Source organism: Phaenicophaeus curvirostris, chromosome 15, assembly GCF_032191515.1.
Source record: "Phaenicophaeus curvirostris isolate KB17595 chromosome 15, BPBGC_Pcur_1.0, whole genome shotgun sequence".
NCBI lineage: Eukaryota > Metazoa > Chordata > Aves > Cuculiformes > Cuculidae > Phaenicophaeus > Phaenicophaeus curvirostris.
Genome location: NC_091406.1, coordinates 18,638,283 through 18,658,963, shown reverse-complemented (window position 1 = coordinate 18,658,963; position 20,681 = coordinate 18,638,283). Strand labels below are relative to the sequence as shown.

Sequence of the window (20,681 nt, the reverse complement as noted above, 5' to 3'; positions counted from 1 at the left end):
ACCAATCACACACCGCCCTACGACGTGACCACGCCCCCTTCGCAGCCAAACCACGCCCCCCCCCGGTCAAACCCACCAATCAGTCACCGCCCCCTCCAGACAAGCCCCGCCCACCGAGCCTCCGCCCCCGCGGTGCCCGCGCGCCGCCTGGCGGTCAGTGCTGCGCATCGCACCGCGGGGAGGGAGAGGAGGGGACACAAAGAGGGTGGGGCGTGGGGACAGACGGACACATACGGACACGGAGATAGAGGGACATGGGGACAGAGGGACATGAGGGACATGGGGGCAGAGGGACATGGGGACAGAGGGACATGAGGGACATGGGGACACAAGGGGACATGGGGACAGAGGGACATAGGGGGACAGAGGGACATGAGGGACATGGGGACATGGGGACACAAAGGGACACGGAGATAGAGGGACATAGGGACAGAGGGACATGGGGACAGAGGGACATAGGGACACAAAGGGAGATGGGGACAGAGGGACATGACGGACAGAGAGACACAAAGGGAGATGGGGACAGAGGGACATAGGGACAGAGGGATGTGGGGACAGAGGGACATAGGGACAGAGGGACATGGGGACAGAGGGACATAGGGACAGAGGGACGCGGGGACAGGGGGACGTGGGGACAGAGGGACATGGGGACAGAGGGACATGGGGACACAAAGGGACATGGGGACAGAGGGAAATAGGGACACAAAGGGACATAGGGACAAAAAGGGACATGGAGATAGAGGGACAGAGGGACACAGGGACAGAGGGACATGGGGACCGAGTGACATAGGGACACAAAGAGACATGGGGACACAAACAGACACAGAGAGAGAGGCATATAGGGACAAAGGGACATGGGGACAGAGGGACATAGGGACACAAAGGGAGATGGGGACAGAGGGACATGATGGACAGAGAGACACGAAGGGACATGGGGATGAAGGGACATTGGGACAGAGGGACATAGGGACAGAGGGATGTGGGGACAGAGGGACATAGGGACAGAGGGACATGGGGACAGAGGGACATGGGGACACAAAGGGACACGGAGATAGAGGGACATAGGGACAGAGAGACATGGGGGCAGAGGGATATGGGGACACAAAGGGACATGGAGATAGAGGGACACAAAGGGACACGGAGATAGAGGGACATAGGGACAGAGGGACATAGGGACAGAGGGATATGGGGACAGAGGGACACAAGGGACAGAGAGACACAAAGGGACATGGGGACAGAGAGGCATGAGGAGGTGGTGAGGTGGGGGCAAAGAGGTGTAAAGAAAGGGGGGGACGGGGACATGAGGACAGAGGGACATGGGAACAGAGGGACACAGGGACAAAGGGGATAGAGGGACATGGGGATATGGAGACACAACAACATGGGGACAGGGGTAGATGGGGAGAGAGGGAGATGGGGATGCTGGGACATTGGGACAGAGGGACATGAGGAGAGGGGGATATGGGGACACAGGCAAAAAGAGACAAGGGGATATAGGAACATGGGGGAGAGGAACACAGGTGACATCTGGAGATGGGGATCTGAGGACATGGGGACACAAGGACATGGGGACAGAAGGTCATGAGGAGGTGGGGACACAGGGATGTAAGGGCACACGGACATAAGGAGTTAGGACTATGGGGAGATGGGGACATGGGGACACAGGCAGACGGGGATATGGGGAGATGGGGAAATACGGAGAGAGGGACGTGGGAAGACAGGAACCTGGGGACAGACATAAGGAGATGAGGACATAGAGAGATAGGGAAACAGGGACACGGGGGAACAGGGAAACTGGGACAGAGAGACAAGGAGACGGGGACACAGGCAACTGGGGACATGGGGACACAGGGAGATGGGGATATGGGGAGATGGGGAAATACGGAGAGAGGGACGTGGGAAGACAGGAACCTGGGAACAGACATAAGGAGATGAGGACATAGAGAGATAGGGAAACAGGGACACGGGGGAACAGGGAAACTGGGACAGAGAGACAAGGAAACGGGGACACAGGCAACTGGGGACATGGGGACACAGGGAGATGGGGAGACAGGGACATGGGGAGCACTGGGGCCCAGTCCTGGTTTGCAGGGACACAGAGGACACTGGTCCTGGAACATGGTGACACTTGGGGTGCCAGAGCACAGGTTCTGGGGCACAGGCAGATGTGGGATGCTGGGGTCCTGGGGTACAGGGACTCATGGGGCACTGAGACCTCAGACCCCAGGCACAGGGTCACGTGGGGTCCCATGTCACATGGAGGGAGGACAGTGACTCTTGTCAGCCTGGCAGGACCCTCCTGTGGGGACACAGCATGATGCTGAGTACCTGGAACCACACGGGCTCCCTCGCCAGCCCTAATCCTATCGATCTCCCTGGTCCCTGTCCCCCTCCCATTCCCTCCAGCTCTCACATCTCTTTCTGTTGTGCTTTTTCTCTCTGTGGTTCCTGCAGATCTCACGGTTTCCTTACTGTCCCTTTTGTCCCCTGCCTGACAATTGCACAGGTCCTGGGTGCTCTGATGTGTTTGATGGGCTGGGACCGTGTCACCAGGTCCATGTTCTCCTCTGCTGCATGAGGGAGCTCAAAGATGGTCCAGGGGCCACCCAGCACCCGCTTGGGTGTCAGGAAGGGGACAGCAGAGTGAGACAATGCAGGGCAGCTTCATCTACAGGGTGGCGTCAGCTGTCAGCCTGACCAAGAGGACTGATGCTTGGGGACATCTGGTGCTGGCAGGACTGGAAAGGCGATGTCCTGTGCCGCCAGGGTCTGCAATGTCAACGTGTGACAGGTTGGGACCTTGTCACTGGGTCTGAATTCTCCTGTGCTGCATGAGGGAGCTGGGAAGATGGTCCAGGGGCCACCCAGCACCCGCTTGGGTGTCAGGAAGGGGACAGCAGAGTGGGACGATGCATTCATCTGCAGGGTGACACGGGGTTGTTAGGGATGGATCCCTGGGGATGCCTGGTGCTGGCAGGACTGGGCAGGTGATGCCCTGAACCCCCGGGTGCTGCAATGGGGCAGATGTCACCAGGCTGGCAGCTGCTGTCACCTTCCTACCCCATGTGCAGCCCCGCCGCTGAGGTTCACAACTCTTTTGGTGGCTGCTTTATGTCTGTTTCCTCTTCCTCACAGCCGTCTCATTGCGTATCAGCGGCTGGAAATAACCCCGATCTTGGTGACGTCCCCAGCATGCACGGTGGTGGTGAAAACTGGTGGTCATCTCGTGCTCCACGCCTCCTGTCTGGCTGCTTAGACCACGAGAACGTGTGCAGCCCCAGCTTGTGAAAAGGAGGAAGAAGAGGAAGACTGTCTGCGGGGAGGGGGACAGTGCCTGTCCTGCTGCAGTGACGTAAGGTGGGGCCGGTGACATTTGTGCAGATCCAGCTGGTGCAGAGGTCACTCAGCAGAGATGTCCCAGCTGGTGTCTTCGCTCGGCTCCGCTGTTGCCTGTGTCACCATCCTGCTCAGCTGTGCCTGGCTCGGCTCTGCCTCCCAGTTGTCCCCAAGTAAGTGTCTTGGTGGGTCTGGAGGGTGATAGGACACCCCAACATTTAGGCTAGACATAAGGGGGAATTTCTTCACCATGAGAGTGGGGAGGCCCTGGCCCAGGTTGCCCAGGGAAGCTGTGGCTGCCCCATCCCTGGAGGTGTTCAAGGCCGGGTTGGATGGGGACTTGGGCAGCCTGATCTAGCAGGACATGTTCCTGCCAATGCAGGAGGGTTGGAACTGGATGATCTTCAAGGTCCCTTCCAACCCAAACTATGAGTCTATGATTCTACAACATTGCATCCTGTGGCACTCGGAGGGGAAGGCTGGGTGTCACAGTGGAAGCTGGGGACACTGCTCTGCCGCCTTCCATGGGTGCCCATGCTGAAAACCTCACTGGAGATCTAAACCCCTGCCACGCCTTCCCTTTTTGGCAGCAAAAATCAGGCTGCTGCACTTCCACCCTGAATTTCCAGTTGCCTAGATGTGGAGAGGTGGTTGTGGGAGAGGTGGATGTACCTGGGGCTGGGTGTCCTGGGTTCCACCTGGATAGAGCTTTTGGGGCGATGCATGGGGGAGCAGAACCCGACTGTTTTGTGAGCAAGCCAGAAAAGGGATTTGGTCTCGAGTTGTTTGTGTGGTGTTATGGGACCTTCCTGTTCTTTGCTCCTGTTATGAGCATGAAGCGAGAAGCCTCCAACCACAGGAAGATGAGGAGACATAGCCCTCCCACAGCTCTGTCTGTGATGGGGGCCCAACCGGGGCGCTGGCCGGGAGGAGGAGGAGGAGGCAGGAGCCCTGGTGGGAGAACATTTCCCATTCCAGCATGGGTGGCCCCATCCCGATCCCCTCCTGCTGTGGTTTTCCCATCTGCCCTTTTTGTCCCGTTAGGTCATGAGGGGCCCTTTGTGCTGGGCTTGGTAAGAAAGGGATGTGGACAGAGCCACATGTCCCCGCAGTGATGTGTGGGAGCAGAGCCTGTCTGGGCTGTGAGCAAGGTGCTGGCACCACTACAGTGGTGGCACCAGGCAAGGGACATGGACAACACAGGACAGGGCATAGCTCTGCGTGGCGAGGGCAACGGGATGTTAAAGGCTCCCATGTCCCAAGCTGTCCATGCCATGGGATAGGGAGATGCCACCTCCTGTGTCAGCTGGTGGCTCTGCCTGGAGGAGTGACAGCTCCCGCATGGTCCTAAGAGGGAAGGAGTGGTGGGAGGGGGGCTCTTGGCTGAGCCTGACATCTTGTGTCCTCCACAGTGCGTAGCAAAGGACGAGTCTTGCTCCCCCTCACTCCCCAAGAAGAAGCCACGTGCCCTAGTGCCTCTGTGGAAGCTTTTCTCAACAGCACCCTCACCACCCGCCTCCTCCCCACCCTCTACTCCATGGTTCTGCTTGTGGGGCTGCCAGCCAACGCTCTGGCTGTTTGGGTCCTGGTGATTAACTTCAGGAGATGTTCCAGCACCCTCTTCCTGCTCAACCTGGCCAGCACCGACCTGCTTTTTGTCCTCCTGCTGCCCTTCAAGATCTCCTACCACCTCTTGGGCAACCACTGGCTCTTCGGGGAGTATCTGTGTCGCACCATGGTGGCCTTCTTCTACGGAAACATGTACAGCTCCATCCTATTCCTCACCTGCATCGGCCTGGAGCGCTACATCTCTGTGGTGCACCCATTCCTGTGGAAGGGCTCCAGCTGGATGTGGTGCAAGGCGGGTGTTTGTGTGGGCATCTGGCTGGTGGTGGGGCTGTTCATGAGCCCCCTGCTTTTGCACCCGCAGACAAGTCACCTCTCAAGCCTGAACATCACAACATGCCACGATGTCCTAGTAAGCAGAAGGGATGTCCTAGGAAGGGGGAAGGATGAACACATGTTCTTTGTCTACTATTTTCTCACCCTGGTAGGGCTGGGCTTTGGCTTACCCTTTGTGCTCATGACCGTCTCATACAGCTGCATCCTGGTGCAGCTCCTGGCCAAGGGGAGACGCTATGGGCAGGTGGTGCGGGTCCTGGTCCTGGTCCTACTGGTTTTCATCCTCTGCTTCACCCCCAGCAATGTGCTGCTCTTCGTCCACTACCTGATGGAGGCCACAGGGTGCAACAACCTCACCTACATCTGGTACACCTTGGCCCTGGCGTTCAGTGCCTTCAACAGCCTCTTCGATCCCTTTGTTTACTTCTACATCTCCCAGGATTTTCGGGGCTGGATACAGACTGCAGGCAGCTGCTGCTCAGGGCAGCTCAAGACCCCATCGGGGAGGAGCTTGGAGAAGGCAGCCTTGCCACTGAGGTCCAGCGAGCAGAGCCAGCTGTAGGCAGCACTAGGGGGCACTGGGCTGTGTCCTCCCACCCTGGGAAGGTGGGATCCTGCAGCTTGGTGCCCAGGATGAAGGGTTGTGCCATCCCAGGCTGGCAGAAAAATCCTATCCTGAGGTTCACTAGGACTTGGCCACAGGGCTGCCAGCATTGCCCACATCCCACAGGTCCCCTGGCTGGTTGTCTGACCCTGGCACCCACATCTCCCCATGAGATGCTCCCCGTTGCTCCTCCTGCAATGACCAAACCCTCTGGAGTACAAATAAACCTTTATTTCTCCCTGCTGGTGGAAGGTACGGGTATCACTACCCAAGCAGAGCAGGATCTGCCCTCCATCGCCAGGACCACGCGCCGGGCACACGCGGCCAGCCCTGCTCCTGCTGTCCCCCACAAAAAGACGCCACTGTGGATGCCAGAAAGGACGTGGGGGATGACGCAGATGTCCTGCCTCTGCCCCACAGGCCCAGTGCAGGGGAGGGGGCATTGTCTTGTGCTCCCCTGTGCTGGCAGGCACCACACACCCCCTGCCCGACACCGTGCCGCGCTGCCGAAACACGCAGGCAGGTTTTGTTTTCCCTTTTACTTCCTTCCCTCAGCACCGGGCACGATGACAGATGTGCCACCCATGAGCAAAAGTGCAGGTGGCAGCATCCCCAGCCCCTCCGAGAACGGGGACCACCCCTCAGCATCCCGGTCCCCCTGGTCCTCTGGTCCCTGCTGATCCCTGCTCCCAGCCCAGCTCCGGGGTCAGGAGGAGGAGGGTACGGGCTGCACAGTGTGGGAGCACGGGGTGTCCATTGTCGCAGCCACCGAATGTGACTTAACCCCCGGGTCGGTGGTTGCCCCTTGGACACAGCGGGTCATGTCACTGGCTGGCCTGGCCCTGGTGGCTGCCCCTCGTTCTTCCTGAGAATGACACTGCTGAGCTCCTGGATGAGTTTGTCGTTGATGGGTGAGGGAGGCTGAATACTCTTCTTCCTCGGCATCTCCAGGTTAGTCTCTGGAGCAGCTTCCAGGTCCCAATTCCCAGCCAGTGCCAGGGAAGGCTCCATGTTCCTCTCCAGAGAGGCTGTTTTGGTGGGTCTGAGCCCCTGGGCTGGAGCTTTTTCGCTCTCTAGGTCCAAACCCCTTTCCAAGGACAGGGCTTTGGTGACGGAGGGATCTGCCACCCTCTGGGCTGAGCTGGCAGGCAGTGAGGAGCGCAGTGCGGTGGCTGGGGGCTGCTCGGGGAATGGGGTTGGCTTCTTGGACCTGTCCACGGGGGGCACAGCCGACAGGTCTGCCAGCAGCTCCCGCCCCAGCTCCAGCGCGGCCAGTTCGGGGAAGTTGCCCACCTCCTCATAGACAGGATCGGGGTCTGCCTCCTTCTCCTGCTGCTCCTCCAGGGAGTCCTGGTGCATCTTCATGGGCTGGGGGAAGGCAGAAGGTTGGTGTGAGTGGCACTGCTCCGCCACACTCCTCCTCACATTGCCCTCCCTGCACGCGGGAGCTGCTTGGGGACCTTTGTCCCCTTGCTGTGGGGCTGATGACTGCAGGTCTCTTTGCTGGGTCCCTGCTGCCCTTTCTTCCCCCATGGCCAAGGGAGGTTTAGCACCGTGGCCCCTGCCGAGGCATGGTCTATGGTGCAGTGGCACCAGCCCAGCATCCCTTGGCAGAGGTGGCTTGGAACAGGGGGGCCAGATGGTATGCAGAGCACAAAGCCAGATGAGATGAGGACCAGCCAGGTGGCTCCAACCGAATAACCTGATGGCGAGGAGGACCCAAACCTATTTCCTTGCATTCCTTATGTTCAACCCCTCTGAGCAAGATGGGGGCCCAACAGAAGAGGTGCTGGGAGCAGAGCTGAGCTGTTGGGGTCTTTCTTGCCCACACTGGGACCATGCATAGACCCCCATTCCTGGCTTTGGGACACACAGAGCAATGGGCACCATCTCCTCTGCCCCACAGTGTGGGTAGGATGGCCTGGGCACCAGGTGGGATGCTGCAGGTGAGCCCTTGCTGCCATGGGCATGAGACATGACGCAAAGCCAAGCAACGGACATGCTCCACGCATGCAGGTACTTACAAAGAACATGGACAAAGTCCTTCGTGTGTGCAGGCGGCGCTAGAAACAGAGGAGACGGGCACAGATAAGCGCATGGTAGCACAAGGTAGGGTCATGGATGCCTCAGGAGGTAGAGGAGAGGCAGCGTGGCCCGCATGGCTCTGCACGCCCAGAGACCTGCCACGGACACAAGCACACAGCACGCACGCACCACCAAGCTCAGGGACACACACACAAAGCATCCATTGGTGCCAGGAAGCCTCCACCCGCCTCCGTGTGAGCACGGTCTTGGGACAGGTGTGTGGACCTCAGTGGGTGCAGGAGCAGCCCCAGGCAGGGCTAGCTGCAAGGGCTTTACCAGGGTCTGGTTGGCAGAGAGCATGGTGACATCGGTGCTGTCCCCGTGCAGCGGCACCAGCGGCATGGTGCCAAACTTCTGCTTGGCAAGGTCAGAGGAGGAGCGCCGGCGCATGATCACGGGGTGCAGGTCATCGTGCTGTGCACAAGGACAGGACAGGGAGAGGGTCACGCTGGGCTGCACTGCCAGCCCCCTCCTGTCCCGTCTCATCCCGTCCCATCCCATGCCAGCCCAGCCCAGCCCAGCCCAGCCCAGTCCATCAATCCCATCCCATCCCATCCCATCCCATCCCATCCCATCCCATCCCATCCCATCCCATCCCGGTGGCACAGCCAGCCTGCACCCACCTGAGCCTTTAGGATGCTGGTGGTCCAGTCCCACAGCTCAGCCTGCCCCGAGCACACCAGGTACCTGTGGATGAGTCAGCTGAGAAGCTGCCAGGGAGCAGGACCAGTGTGGCCCATGTCCCCTTATCACCTTGCCTGTAAGCCTGGGGCTGTCAGACACAACTACACCCAGTGGGGCTGCGCTTCCAAAGCTCCCTGCATGCCCAGATCGTTGCTTCCAGAGAAGATGAGAGCTCGTCAGGCACGCAGGAGGCTCAGCTCCCCTTGCTGCCTTTTTAAGAACATCACAGCCCCATGATGGGGAGCTCAGGCCCCAGCATCAACAATGCCAGGGCCATGGGGACACGATCTACCTGGTTGTACCTGGGGTCCCAGTGGAGCCAGCAAGGCTGGGAGCCCAGTTTGAGGGGAGCAGGGTGCAGGAGAACCCAGTGTTGGGCACACAGGGACACAGAGAAGTGCTGGCAAAGGCTGACAGGCAGCACATCCACGTGGGTGGCACGTACCCCAGGGCAGGTCCTCCTGGAGCCTGGTGCTGGCTGCTCAGATGTATCTCCCAGGGGTGCTGGTGTGGATGGGGAGGTAGGCAGGGCATGTGGTATGAAGATGGATTGTCCCTGGAGCCCCACCTTGTGCCAAGGAATGTGTGGCCCCACTGCTCAGTCCCTCGAGTGCCCCAGCCAGGCACCAGATCTGCCTTGGCCCTCAGGGACCCCCTGTAGTGCTTCCCCTGGCTGCCCCAGTCCCACTAAAACTAGAGACCGATTTGAACATCCCGCTGGCCCAGGATGGCATGGATGGATACTCACAGCTGCTGCTTGTCCAGGGTCAGTGTGAAACCCCACCTGGGGAAGGAAGAGACAGACTGTGGGGTGACACCACCAAGGTCAGACACAGCCTGGGGCCTGAGCTTAGCATGAGAGGGAATGGCCAGGGCAGGTTCAGATTGGACATCAGGGAAAGTTCCTTCACCAAAAGTGTTCTCAGGCCCTGGCAGAGGCTGCCCAGGGAGGTGGTGGAATCCCCATCCCTGGAGATATTTAAAAGAAGGGCAGATGAGGTGCTCAGGCATCTAGTTCAGTAGCGGGCAGGTACAGTTGGACTCCATGATCTCAAAGATCTTTTCTAACCAAGTAATTCTGTGAGCTTGGTCCTTGGGCCAAGCCTTGGCATGGTTCTGGGTCCTGGTGCGGCTTGGTAGTCACGCAGCAGCTGAGTTCATGACCTGGGTGCTGGGGGACAGGAATGGAGGGATGCATTCCCCAGGACCAGGGAAGGCCCCACTTACTGCGCTGGTGGCTTCAGCTTCTTCTTAATGCCCATGTAAATCTTGGCTGCGTCCAGGGGCCACTCGCGTTCCGGCTTGACACTCTGGGGAAGGAGAGCCGTGGGGTCAGCCCAGCTTGGTGCTAGGAGGATGGCCACCACTGTACCATTGCTGTCCCCAGAGTCCTTCACTCCATCTCTCCTCCCACCCTTGGGAACCACGTCCAACCCCACCACATCCCCTGGGTACCCTCTTCTCCTTGAGCAGCAGCAGCCTCCGGTCCCGGATGACGAAGTAACGCTCCTGAAACTTGTTTCCCAGCAGCTTGGGGGGCTCCTCGCGGCATCTCAGCAGCCCACACTTGGGTGTCTCGCGCTTGGTGCCTGTCCAATGTGGGGAGATGAGGGTCAGGGGAGATGAGGGTCAGGGGGGCTGAGGTGCATGCGAGGTGGGCTGGACCATCGCAAGGACATCCCACTGTGGGTCTCAGGGATGTGGCCCCGATGGTTGTGGGTCGGTGGGCAGGGCAAGGGGAAGATCAAGCAGAGCTGTCCTCTGGGGACACTCCTCGGGGCTGGGATCTTTTGTGATGGCCTTACCTGTGAAGAGGCAGCCACCCTCGCCGATGGGGACCTTCCTCACCAGCAGGTACGCAGCACTGGGCTCTGGGAGCTTGCACCACTGCAAAGCTTGCTCCAGCACCTTCTCCTTGGGATGCAGGGGCCGCTCTAGGGAGGCAGGGACACTCACTGCTGGGTCTCCTCCACCGTGCTGATCCCTGTCCCCCTTCCCACCAGCAGCCAGCTGACCCCCATGATCATAGAATCACAGAATCACTAGGCTGGAAAAGACCCATTGGATCATCGAGTCCAACCATTCTCATCAATCACTAACCCATGTCCCTCAGTGCCTCATCCACTCGTCCCTTAAACCCCTCCAGGGAAGGTGACTCAACCCCCTCCCTGGGCAGCCTCTGCCACTGCCCAATGGCCCTTTCTGTGAAAAATTATTTTCCTAATGTTCAGCCTAAACCTCCCCTGGCGGAGCTTGAGGCCATTCCCTCTCGTCCTGTCCCCTGTCACTTGGGAGAAGAGCCCAGCTCCCTCCTCTCTACAACCTCCTTTCAGGTAGTTGTAGAGAGCAATGAGGTCTCCCCTCAGCCTCCTCTTCTCCAGGCTAAACAACCCCAGCTCTCTCAGCCGTTCCTCATAAGGCCTGTTCTCCAGCCCCTTCACCAGCTTTGTTGCTCTTCTCCGGACTCGCTCCAGAGCCTCAACATCCTTCTGGTGGTGAGGGGCCCAGAACTGAACACAGGATTTGAGGAGTGGTCTCACCAGTGCCGAGTCCAGAGGGAGAAGAACCTCCCTGGACCTGCTGGTCATGCAGTTTCTGATCCAAGCCAAGATGCCATTGGCCTTCTTGGCCACCTGGGCCACTGCTGTCTCTTGTTCAGTCACTGTCAACCAACACCCCCAGGTCCCTCTCCTCCAGGCAGCTTTCCAGCCAGACTTCTCCTAGTCCACACCTCCTCTCCACCAAGCTTGTTGGGCTGAGGGCATCCCCCCTGTGCTGTCCCCACCATACTCACCCAGCTCCCCATTCTCCAGGACCTCGAAGGTCAGCCAGATGTCCAGGCTGGCTGCCACATTGCGCATCTCCAGCACCTGGTTGGTGAGCTCCTCTGCTGTCATTGAGGGGGACACCTGGGGCCAGACACACAGGGAGCTGTGGTGGATGGTGGCAGGATGGGTCCCAGGGATGGGCTGTGCCAGAGGCCTGTGTCCCTCCTCTCCTCCTCCAGCACGACCTCCTTTGGGACTCACCTTCAGGGTGACGCAGCAGTCGGGCAGCTTCTGCTCCAGGTAAACCTCGATGATGAGGTCTCCTGCCTGCGAGAGCTGGGGGAACAGTGGGTGGCAATGGAGTCGTGCTGGCACGGATGCTGTGCACATCCCCTCTGGTGTCCCAGGAGGCTGGGACTCCTGGGCAGGAGCCTCAAGGTGATGAGCAAGGGGGAGACAAGCAGGGGAAGGTCCTTCCCCAAATATCTGGTATGGGACAGCATGGGAAGCTGGGACTGTCCCCATCCTCCAGGTTTTTCCACCAGCCCAGGGGTCCTGAGGTAGTGGGGATGACAAGCACATCCTTAGTACCTGTGTGTCCTTCCAGGTGGTGATCAGACTGTTCTCCAGATCCATCTGGGATACCTGGTCCTCATCAATCTGCCAGATAAAGGGAAGATAGAGTGAGACGGGAGACATGTGGGGTCAACGTGGACTGAGACACAGCTTGAGGACACATGGCCAGGAGAGAGGGGTGCAGGGGGAGGCAGAGGTGGACAGCATGGGGGGATACAAAGTGAGATGGACAGAGCCATTGCGGAGGGGGCTGGCAAGGGCCAGCAGGGAGCTTACGTTGAAGATGCTGACATAGTTGTCAATGAGGTCTTCCATCACCTTGACCTCATGCTCCCCTTTGCCATCAGTCTGGAAAAGGCTGGGTGCAAAGAGCAGCGACAGGTTCTTGGTGCTCATCTGGTTGAGGTCTGCACATTTCTGCACCCTGGGGTGAGAAGCAGAAGGGTGAGGGGCTTTTTGGTTGGAAAAGACCTTTGAGATCATGAATTCCAATTGCACCTGTCCACTACTAAACCCGACCTCTGAGTACCTCACCTACCCTTCTATTAAACACCTCCAGGGATGGGGACTCTACCATTGCCCTGGGCAGCCTCTGCCAGTGCCTGAGAACCATTTCTGTGAAGGAATTTTTCCTGATTTCCAATCTAAATCTCCCCTGGTGCAACTTCAGCCCATTTCCTCTCATCCTATTGCTTGTTCCTTGGGAGAAGAGCCCAGCACCCACCTCACCACAACCTCCTTTCTGGGTGCTGCAGAAAGTGATGAGGTCTCCCTTCAGCCTCCTCCAGGCTGAACACCCCCAGGTCCCTCAGCTGCTCCCACAACCCCTGGACTCCAGAACCTCACTCAGCTCCGTTCCCTTCTCTGGACATGCTCCAGCCCCTCTATGTCCTTCTTGTAGTGAGGGGCCCAAGGCTGAGCTGGGGATTTGAGGTGCAGCCTCACCAGCACCAAGTCTAGGGGAGTGAGCCCTTCCCTGCTCCTGCTGGCCACCCCATGGCTGATCCAAGCCAGGATGCTGTTGCCCTTCTTGCCCACCTGGGCCACTGCTGGCTCATGTTCAGCTGCTGTTAACCAGCACCTCCAGGGTCTTCTCTGCCAGGCAGCTTTCTAGGTTTCTTTGCGGGGGCACTTGTGAAGGTTACATCCTATGGGGGGGGTGTCACCTACTTCTGAACGCCCTCCCAGTCTCTCCTGCTGCAGGAGGACTTTGGGAACATTGGAGGTGTCCCAGAGCACCATGGACACTGGGTTCTTCCTGGCTTGCAGAGATGCAAGACCGCATTCCTGGGCAGTGGGGAGGCCCCAGACTTCTGGCTGGCCTTGGGGGCTCTGGCTGGACCCAAGAACCCTGCAGGGAGGTGACCCACTGACCGGTAGAGGTGTCCAATGAGCGCAGCCAGGGTCTTGCGGTTGAGGCGAGGCAGGCGATGAATGAGCTCCTTGTACCGCTCCAGGCGCTGTGGCTTTGAGGAGATCTCTGAAGGGAGGAAAATGAGTCATGGACCATAGCTGAGTCAGGCAGACACAGAGCTGACATGGCACCAGGGCTGGATGAACATCGGCCCCAGGGTCCCTGCGGGCAGCCCAGGGTGGGAGCAGGGGTTGGGTGAAAGAGGTACCTGCAGCCTCCTTCCACTGTGGGTGCAGCTCCAGGGTGAAGACAGGGTCTTCCAGCTCGCGGAAGAACCTCTTCAGCACATCGGTGACATCCTCGATAAAGTTGTCACTGATGCGCAGCTTGACATTGCGGGCGTCCCGCCGAAACTCCTCCATCAGTACCTTGATCCGGGACTTGGCTCCATTCTTGCGGTAAATCCCCTCGTGTCGCAGCCCTAGGGCAGTGACATAAGGTCCTGGGGGCTCAATCCTGCCCAGAGAGTTCACACTGGGACTGGTGGCCCCAGAGCGGTGCCAGTTTTCAGGATCCCTTGGCTGCACGGTGTGTGCCAGAGGATGCTCCGGCTGTGCTACTGCAGCGCTGCGCTCACCGTACTGCGTGATGAAGGCGATGCAGCTGTCCACGATGATGGGGATGTCAGCCCGGCTCAGCTGCTGGTCCCGCAAGGCGTTACCCCGTCCACCTGCCGATGCCTGGATGTCAGCGTACCACGCCGCTGAGTCTGCCCGCGACAAGCCCTGCAGGTAAAACGTCCTGAGAACGACAAGGGCAGAGAAGAGGGAATGAAGGTTGCCAGGGAGAGCGGGTTATCCCCTCCTGTACAGCCTGGCTCCAGGACAGGGAACAAGGTGCACACTCTCCTGAGTGGAAAACTAGTTGGCTGGAGGGCCCAGAGAGTGGTGGGAAATGGAGTTAACTCCAGCTGGAGGCCAGTGACAAGTGGTGTCCCCAGGGCTCAGTGCTGGGTCCAGCCCTGTTCAATGTCTTCATCAACGACCTGGATGAAGGCACCGAGTGCACCCTTAGCAAGTTTGTGGATGACACTAAGCCGGGTGGAAGAGTCAATCTGCTGGAGGGTAGGGAGGCTCCAAAGGGATCTGAACAGGCTGGACCGCTGGGCAGAGTCCAACGGCATGAGGTTTAACAAGGCCAAGTGCCGGGTCCTGCACTTGGGGCACAACAACCCTGGGCAGCTACAGACTAGGAGAAGTCTGGCTGGAAAGCTGCCTGGAGGAGAGGGACCTGGGGGTGTTGGTTGACAGCGACTGAACATGAGCCAGCAGGGGCCCAGGTGGCCAAGAAGGCCAATGGCATCTTGGCTTGGATCAGAAACTGCATGACCAGCAGGTCCAGGGAGGTTCTTCTCCCTCTGGACTCGGCACTGGTGAGACCGCTCCTCGAATCCTGTGTTCAGTTCTGGGCCCCTCACCACCAGAAGGATGTTGAGGCTCTGGAGCGAGTCCAGAGAAGAGCAACAAAGCTGGTGAGGGGGCTGGAGAACAGGCCTTATGAGGAACGGCTGAGAGAGCTGGGGGTGTTTAGCCTGGAGAAGAGGAGGCTGAGGGGAGACCTCATTGCTCTCTACAACTCCCTGAAAGGAGGTTGTGGAGAGGAGGGAGCTGGGCTCTTCTCCCAAGTGACAGGGGACAGGACGAGAGGGAATGGCCTCAAGCTCTGCCAGGGGAGGTTAAGGCTGAACATTAGGAAAAAAAATTTCACAGAAAGGGCCACTGGGCACTGGCAGAGGCTGCCCAGGGAGGGGGTTGAGTCACCTTCCCTGGAGGGGTTTAAAAGACGGATGGATGAGGTGCTGAGAGACATGGTTTAGTGATTGCTGGGAATGGTTGGACTTGATAGTCCAGTGGGTCCTTTCCAACCTAGTTGTTCTATGATTCTACGATCCTATGAAGGCACAGCCAGACTGAGCTGAGGGACATCCTTCCCTAGCGATAGACTCTGGCCTGGGGTGACCTCTTTAGCCCACTGGCCACAGCCGTGCTGTCCCAGTAGCATCCCCTCCACCACTTTGGAATCAGCATCAACCCACAGGAGTGCTTTTGCCTGCTGAGGCTGCGTTGTTCATTCTCTGTCATTCCCAAATTCTAGAACTCACCGCCCCATCTCCACCAGGATCAGCAGCTCCTTCTTCTCTGGAGTTTCTGTTGGGGGAACCAGACCTGCATTGGGGTGAGAAGGTGGTCAGAGCCATGCGTGGCCACCTAGCCCATGGTCCCAGGCTATGGCATCGCACTCACTGAGCTCCTGCAGCCGCCGGAGGTTGATGCTGTCCTCAGCCCCATCCTCCTCAGCAGGGCAGATGAAGAGGTGGGCTTTCTGGAGGATGAAGAAGGCCTGCTGCCACCGCTCGGGGTTGAGCATGCACTTGTAGCGCAGCTGGCCCACGCGCTGGAACTCGTAACCCAGCAGGCAGTGACAGCTCACAGGCGTGAACCACTGCAGGATGGAGCAAGAGAAGAGCCGGGTAAAGACAGGGCTTGACCCCCAAGCGCAGACCCCAAGAGGATGGGGACAGGTTGTCGGGGAGGATGGGAGCCCCTGTAAAGGGAAGGAGTGTGGTGGCCACAGGGGATGGGGAGCTGGGAGGAATCATAGAATCCTTAGGCTGGAAAAGACCTTTGAGATCATGAAGTCCAACTGCACCTGTCCATTACTAAACCAGATCCCTGAGCACCTCATCTACTTGTTTGTTAAACACTTCCAGGGACGGAGACTCTACCAATGCCCTGGGCAGCCTCTGCCAGCGCCCAAGAACCCTTTCAGTGAAGAAGTTTTTCCTGATGTCCAATCTGAACCTCCCCTGGTGCAACTTGAGGCCATTCCTTCTCATCCTATCACTTCTCACTTGGAAGAAGAGACAAACACCCACCTCTCTACAACCTCCTTCCAGGCAGTTGTAGACAGTGAAGAGGTCTCCCCTCAGCCTCCCCTTCTCTAGGCTGACCTCCCCCCACCTCAATTTCCTCAGCTGCTCCTCGTAACACCAAAACAGGGATGAAGGGACAGAGGCGAGCATCCCACCAGTGGCACGGGGTGCTAGGGTTGGGGCTTGCTCACCTTGCCAATGGCGCTGGCCCAGGCTTGCAGTGTCTCAGGCCCATCGGTTCCCAGCTGCTGCACTTTTTCCCCAGTGAGGAAGAGCTCAATGGTGAAGCGAAACCTGCAGAGGAAGAAATCAACCCATGGGGGCAGCCACCAACACTGAACCTGCCCCCAGAGCCAGCCCAGACCCTTGCACCAAGCAAGGAGCAATGCTTGTCCTTGCCCTCTGTACCCCCACGGGCTCCCTGGGTGGGCAGGGGTGTCACGACTCGGGGTACCTTTCAGTGGGGCTGGGGCTGGCGAGTGCCTGGGCTCTGCTCACGCCCATGGAGATGAGGTCTCCACTCTCGATGTGGCCCAGGGGCTCCGTGCATTTCTCCGTCTCGAAGAAGAGCAGGGATCTCTCCAGGGAGCACCACGTGCGCTGGAAATCTGCAGGATCCAGGGTGTCAGCAGCACTGGTGTGGACACCCCACGGCTGTCCCCCTGGCTCCCCATGCTTACCCTCCTTGCTCTTCTTGGTGCCTGGGAGCTTGTGGGGGGCGGTGGCCCGGTACAGGTACCCGCTGTGTGTCACTGGCTGTGTGATCTCATTGTAGACACCTTCTGGACCCGGTTCCTGTGCGCGGGAGGTCCCTGCGGGGAACGGTGCTGAGATGGGAGCAGGGATGGGAGCAGGCGCCCACCAAAGTGTGGGTCCAGGGAGGGAGGGAGACACCACTTGTGGAAGGGAGTGTGCCAGGCATGGGATTCCATGAGAAGGGGCTTCAAGATGAACCTGCTGCCTTGCCCCTTCATGAAGTGGGGCAAGTGGGTCCCCCAGAGAGCCACAGCTGATGCCCTGGCTGTCCCCAGCCTCAGGGCATGCAAGGAGGGAGCCCCAGTATCACAGCCAGGTGGGGCTCAAGGTTCTCTTTACCTGAATGGTTCCTGAGCCTTTTGCTCTCTGGTCCCCACCAAAGGTCAGCCCCAGGGGCCACCTCACAGGCAGCAGGGTCAGCTGTCAGCCCAGCCTCTGAGGAGGAGAAGAACTGCAGGATGGTCTTGAGCAGGGCTGGTCCTGCCACTGCAGCACACAGTGCCTGCAACAAGACGGGAGCCTTTAGGGACCACGTCCTGGCTCATGGAGAACCGCAACCTGCTGCCAGGGGTGCGTAAAGACAGGTAAAATGGGACACAACCTCCCACCTGAGGCCCTGGGACTGCCTGGCACACGGGTGCAGGTGAACACAACCAAGAAGGAGATGTTGACATCTCAGCCCCAGAGCTCTGGGGTGGCTCCCAGCACCCCAGGTTCCTGCCTGCACCCCAAGGTGGCTCCTACCTGCAGCACATCGTCCTGAGTGGCGTAGTGAGGATGGGGCAGGCGGTACCGACCCTCCCTGTACTTGCGGGAGATGAAGTCCCGTCTCTGCTCGGCGCTGGCATTAGGGTAGAGGATCTCAGCAGCGGGGAGGCAAGCGGCCCAGAACCGGTTCGCTCGGTCATTTCCCAGCACAATGAAGAGCTGCAGGAGAGTCCAGTGGTCATGGTGAGCACCAAAACCAGCTGAGAGGAGCAGGATACCTGCATCCCAGGGCAGACTGCGGGGCTGCTACCCCCTGAGGATGCTGTGCCAGCCCCAGCACCCTGGCCTGAGCGCCTCTACCTGCACAATTTCATTAGACCAGACGCTGGTATCGAGCTTCAGACTTTGCACCTTGGAAATATTGGAGCCCAGGCTGCGATGCTGCCCTGTGGGGAGCAGGAAAATGAGCACTGCTTGATCCTGCCAGGGGAACCAGGTTGCCCCCATAACCCAGCCAGAACTCTGCCTGCCCAGAGAGCCCCAGCCCACCCTCCCAGGACCCCCAAATGCCCCCCAGGGAGATGTACTGACCTGCACACTGCTTGCAGATGACCACGCACAGGTTGATGGATGCCCAGTCAGGACTCGGAGCCCGGCAGTCGGCGCAGTATTTGTTGGCTTTGTTGGACCAGATCTTCTCTGCCACCTCATAGTCGTAGAGCATCTCAGCTATGGCCTCCTGCAGGGCTTCCATCCACTCCCGCTTCTCCCGATCTGACTCCGCCACAAAGCTGTGAGCAACCAGCACAGCCAAAACTGAGGGGTCTGGAGCGACCCACGCCCAGATCCAGTGCCTGGCTGCTCCCCACACTTCATCCCACCCAGCACCTGGGATACCTGAATATCTTGAAGGGGGTGATGAGCTCGAAGCCACGGTTCTTGGCTTCGCGGATGGTGGAGCCGCGCATCTCGATCATGCAGATGCCAATGCCCATTTTAAAGAACTGCAATTCAGAGAGACACTGGTGTTGTCTCTGCAGCACCACAGCCACAGTGGACACAGCACCACGGAGATGTCCCTGATGGACCCAGGTAGCTGCTTCTGGTACCCTCACTCCCATCACTGCTCTCCTTGGACTGCTCAGACATCTCTCAGGCATCCCATGTGGGCTGACACAAAGCATTCAGCAAGCGCGTTGGAGCCCTAGCCATTCAAATCCTTCTGTTTTGGGGATTTGGATCAGCATTGAGTCAGGCATATGCATAAGGCAAGGACCAGCTGGAGCAAAACCAGATCCATGGATCCAGAGGAGGTCCAGAGGAGGCCACAGAGATGATCTGAGGGCTGGATCACCTCTCATACAAGTACAGGCTGAGAGGGTTGGGGTTGTTCAGCCTGGAGAAGAGGAGGCTCTATGGAGACAGTAAGCAGCTTCCAGTACTGAAAGGGGCTCCAGGACAGCAGGGGAGGAGCTCTTGATCAGGGATTGAAGAGATAGGATGAGGGGGAATGGTTTTCAGCTGAAAGAAGGGAGATTGAGACGAGATCTCAGGCAGAAACGTTTTGCTGTGAGGATGGGGAGGCCCTGACCAAAGTTGCGCAGAGAAGCTGTGGGTGCCTCATCCCTGGAGGGGTTCAAGGCCAGGTTTGATGGGGCTTTGAGCAACCTGATGCAGTTGCAGGTGTTCCTGCCTATGGCAGGGGTTGGAACTGGATGGGCTTTGAAGTCCCTTCCAACCCAAACCACTCCAGGCAAACTGGAAATGGAGTATCTGGAAGAAAAATAGGGATGCTGAGAAATTTCAGCAGGGGAGAGGCGGGGCTTTTCATGGCAGGGTGAGGTGGGCTGGCAGAGCCCTGCTGCCTTTCATGGGGCAAGCCTGCATTGCAGCTATGGTTGGTGGGGAGTTTGTGGTCCTGTGATGGACTGGGATGCTTTGGTGCATCTAAGACCCAAGTGCTGGGCAGAGATGAAGATAATTTGGTGATATGGAGACTGGAAGGAGGATCCGCTCCTGGCAGTTCCTTCATCTCCAAGCCCAGGCTCTCACTACAGTTGCCCTATGCATGTTCTCCAGATTCCTGCTCCACCATTCCCTTTCTCCTGCCCATTTTTTCCTCTCTGCTCTCCTTTTGGCACTGACATTTGGCTAAGCTCCCTCCCTCCATCCACTCTCCTCACCCCTGTCCACCATTCCCACAGCCCTCTGTGCCAGCGGTCAGCCTGGTCACCAACCTGCTCGCTCTTGTACAGCCACATCTCAGGCAGGCTCAGGGCTGCGAACACCTTGGACTTCTGGCCCTTCAGCTCCAGGGTCCCTGACTTCTGGCAGTGAGCGGTGTTCACTGGCCGGGGCCGGGTCCCCACCAAGCGCTGGTCCGTCACCTTCTTCTGCAGCGTGGAGCACCACTCATTCCTCTGGGCTAGGGACCAGGCATGAGGGAGCAGGTCTGAACCCTTCCCAACAGCCCTGGCATGGAGCAGAGCACCCAGCAGGCATGGCAGGGGAGAGGGCCCCTTGCTCATCGTGCCCAAACGCTTTGGGGGTGGGGTGAGAGGTGCCCACAGGATGCTGTGGCTGGAGGAGGGAGGCAGGGGTGGTTCCATGGGGACTGGTGGCTTGGGTCTTCAGTTACCTTCATTCTCAGCACGGAAGACGAAGATCCGATGGCTGGTCAACACTTGGAACTTGTTGTCCTTGGTGGAGCGAACCATCTCGATCACAGACAGTGGGATCACCCCCTTGGGGTAGGGTTCCTGGAATGAGCCCCAGGCAAGGTTACTCCAGTTTGCCCAGCACCTCTGTAACGCAGCCACCCCAGCGCCTGCCCTGCCAGGCGTGCTGGTGCCACAACCATTGGGGTGAGGGGATGTGGCAGGGATGCCTGCGAGCTCCTGCAAGAGTGGCTGCTCCTGGGCTGGTGCTTCTTCCTTCATGGGTGCCACCGATGTGGGGCCAGCCCAGCTGGCTGTG

At 58.8% G+C, this 20,681-nt stretch overlaps 2 protein-coding genes across 7 annotated transcripts in view; one reads left to right on the top strand and one right to left on the bottom strand.

Moving 5' to 3' along the window:
* The first annotated feature begins 3,372 nt into the window (after positions 1 to 3,372).
* On the top strand, positions 3,373 to 6,053 carry LOC138727309 (proteinase-activated receptor 3-like). The gene is made up of 2 exons (XM_069869673.1): positions 3,373 to 3,509; positions 4,749 to 6,053. Exons 1-2 carry the CDS (start codon positions 3,413 to 3,415, stop codon positions 5,798 to 5,800), a joined length of 1,149 nt encoding a protein of 382 aa, XP_069725774.1. The 5' UTR covers positions 3,373 to 3,412; the 3' UTR covers positions 5,801 to 6,053.
* The window catches only part of ARAP3 (ArfGAP with RhoGAP domain, ankyrin repeat and PH domain 3), a 27,424-nt gene continuing 12,796 nt past the window's right edge, over positions 6,054 to 20,681 (bottom strand). For 5 of the 6 annotated variants that reach the window (XM_069869600.1, XM_069869603.1, XM_069869602.1 and 2 more), the window contains 27 exons: positions 20,344 to 20,464; positions 19,943 to 20,130; positions 18,603 to 18,709; positions 18,297 to 18,496; positions 18,066 to 18,151; positions 17,742 to 17,924; positions 17,337 to 17,499; positions 16,922 to 17,053; positions 16,696 to 16,849; positions 16,433 to 16,535; positions 15,613 to 15,811; positions 15,471 to 15,534; positions 13,947 to 14,110; positions 13,578 to 13,790; positions 13,330 to 13,435; positions 12,232 to 12,379; positions 11,971 to 12,039; positions 11,641 to 11,715; positions 11,406 to 11,520; positions 10,417 to 10,545; positions 10,067 to 10,200; positions 9,839 to 9,921; positions 9,360 to 9,395; positions 8,551 to 8,614; positions 8,204 to 8,341; positions 7,867 to 7,905; positions 6,054 to 7,210 (listed from right to left, as the gene is read on the bottom strand). In XM_069869600.1, the coding sequence (XP_069725701.1) occupies positions 6,662 to 7,210; positions 7,867 to 7,905; positions 8,204 to 8,341; positions 8,551 to 8,614; positions 9,360 to 9,395; positions 9,839 to 9,921; positions 10,067 to 10,200; positions 10,417 to 10,545; positions 11,406 to 11,520; positions 11,641 to 11,715; positions 11,971 to 12,039; positions 12,232 to 12,379; positions 13,330 to 13,435; positions 13,578 to 13,790; positions 13,947 to 14,110; positions 15,471 to 15,534; positions 15,613 to 15,811; positions 16,433 to 16,535; positions 16,696 to 16,849; positions 16,922 to 17,053; positions 17,337 to 17,499; positions 17,742 to 17,924; positions 18,066 to 18,151; positions 18,297 to 18,496; positions 18,603 to 18,709; positions 19,943 to 20,130; positions 20,344 to 20,464 (3,762 nt within the window). In that variant the 3' untranslated portion in view covers positions 6,054 to 6,661. The remainder of the gene's footprint in view (positions 7,211 to 7,866; positions 7,906 to 8,203; positions 8,342 to 8,550; positions 8,615 to 9,359; positions 9,396 to 9,838; positions 9,922 to 10,066; positions 10,201 to 10,416; positions 10,546 to 11,405; positions 11,521 to 11,640; positions 11,716 to 11,970; positions 12,040 to 12,231; positions 12,380 to 13,329; positions 13,436 to 13,577; positions 13,791 to 13,946; positions 14,111 to 15,470; positions 15,535 to 15,612; positions 15,812 to 16,432; positions 16,536 to 16,695; positions 16,850 to 16,921; positions 17,054 to 17,336; positions 17,500 to 17,741; positions 17,925 to 18,065; positions 18,152 to 18,296; positions 18,497 to 18,602; positions 18,710 to 19,942; positions 20,131 to 20,343; positions 20,465 to 20,681) is intronic. The other variant, XM_069869605.1, reaches the window with a different exon arrangement.

Coding starts and splice junctions, on each gene's coding strand:
- LOC138727309 (XM_069869673.1), top strand. CDS start 3,413: ATGTCCCAGCTGGTGTCTTCGCTCGGCTCCGCTGTTGCCTGTGTCACC. Junction 3,510..4,748: donor TGCCTCCCAGTTGTCCCCAA/GTAAGTGTCTTG, acceptor TGTCCTCCACAG/TGCGTAGCAAAGGACGAGTC.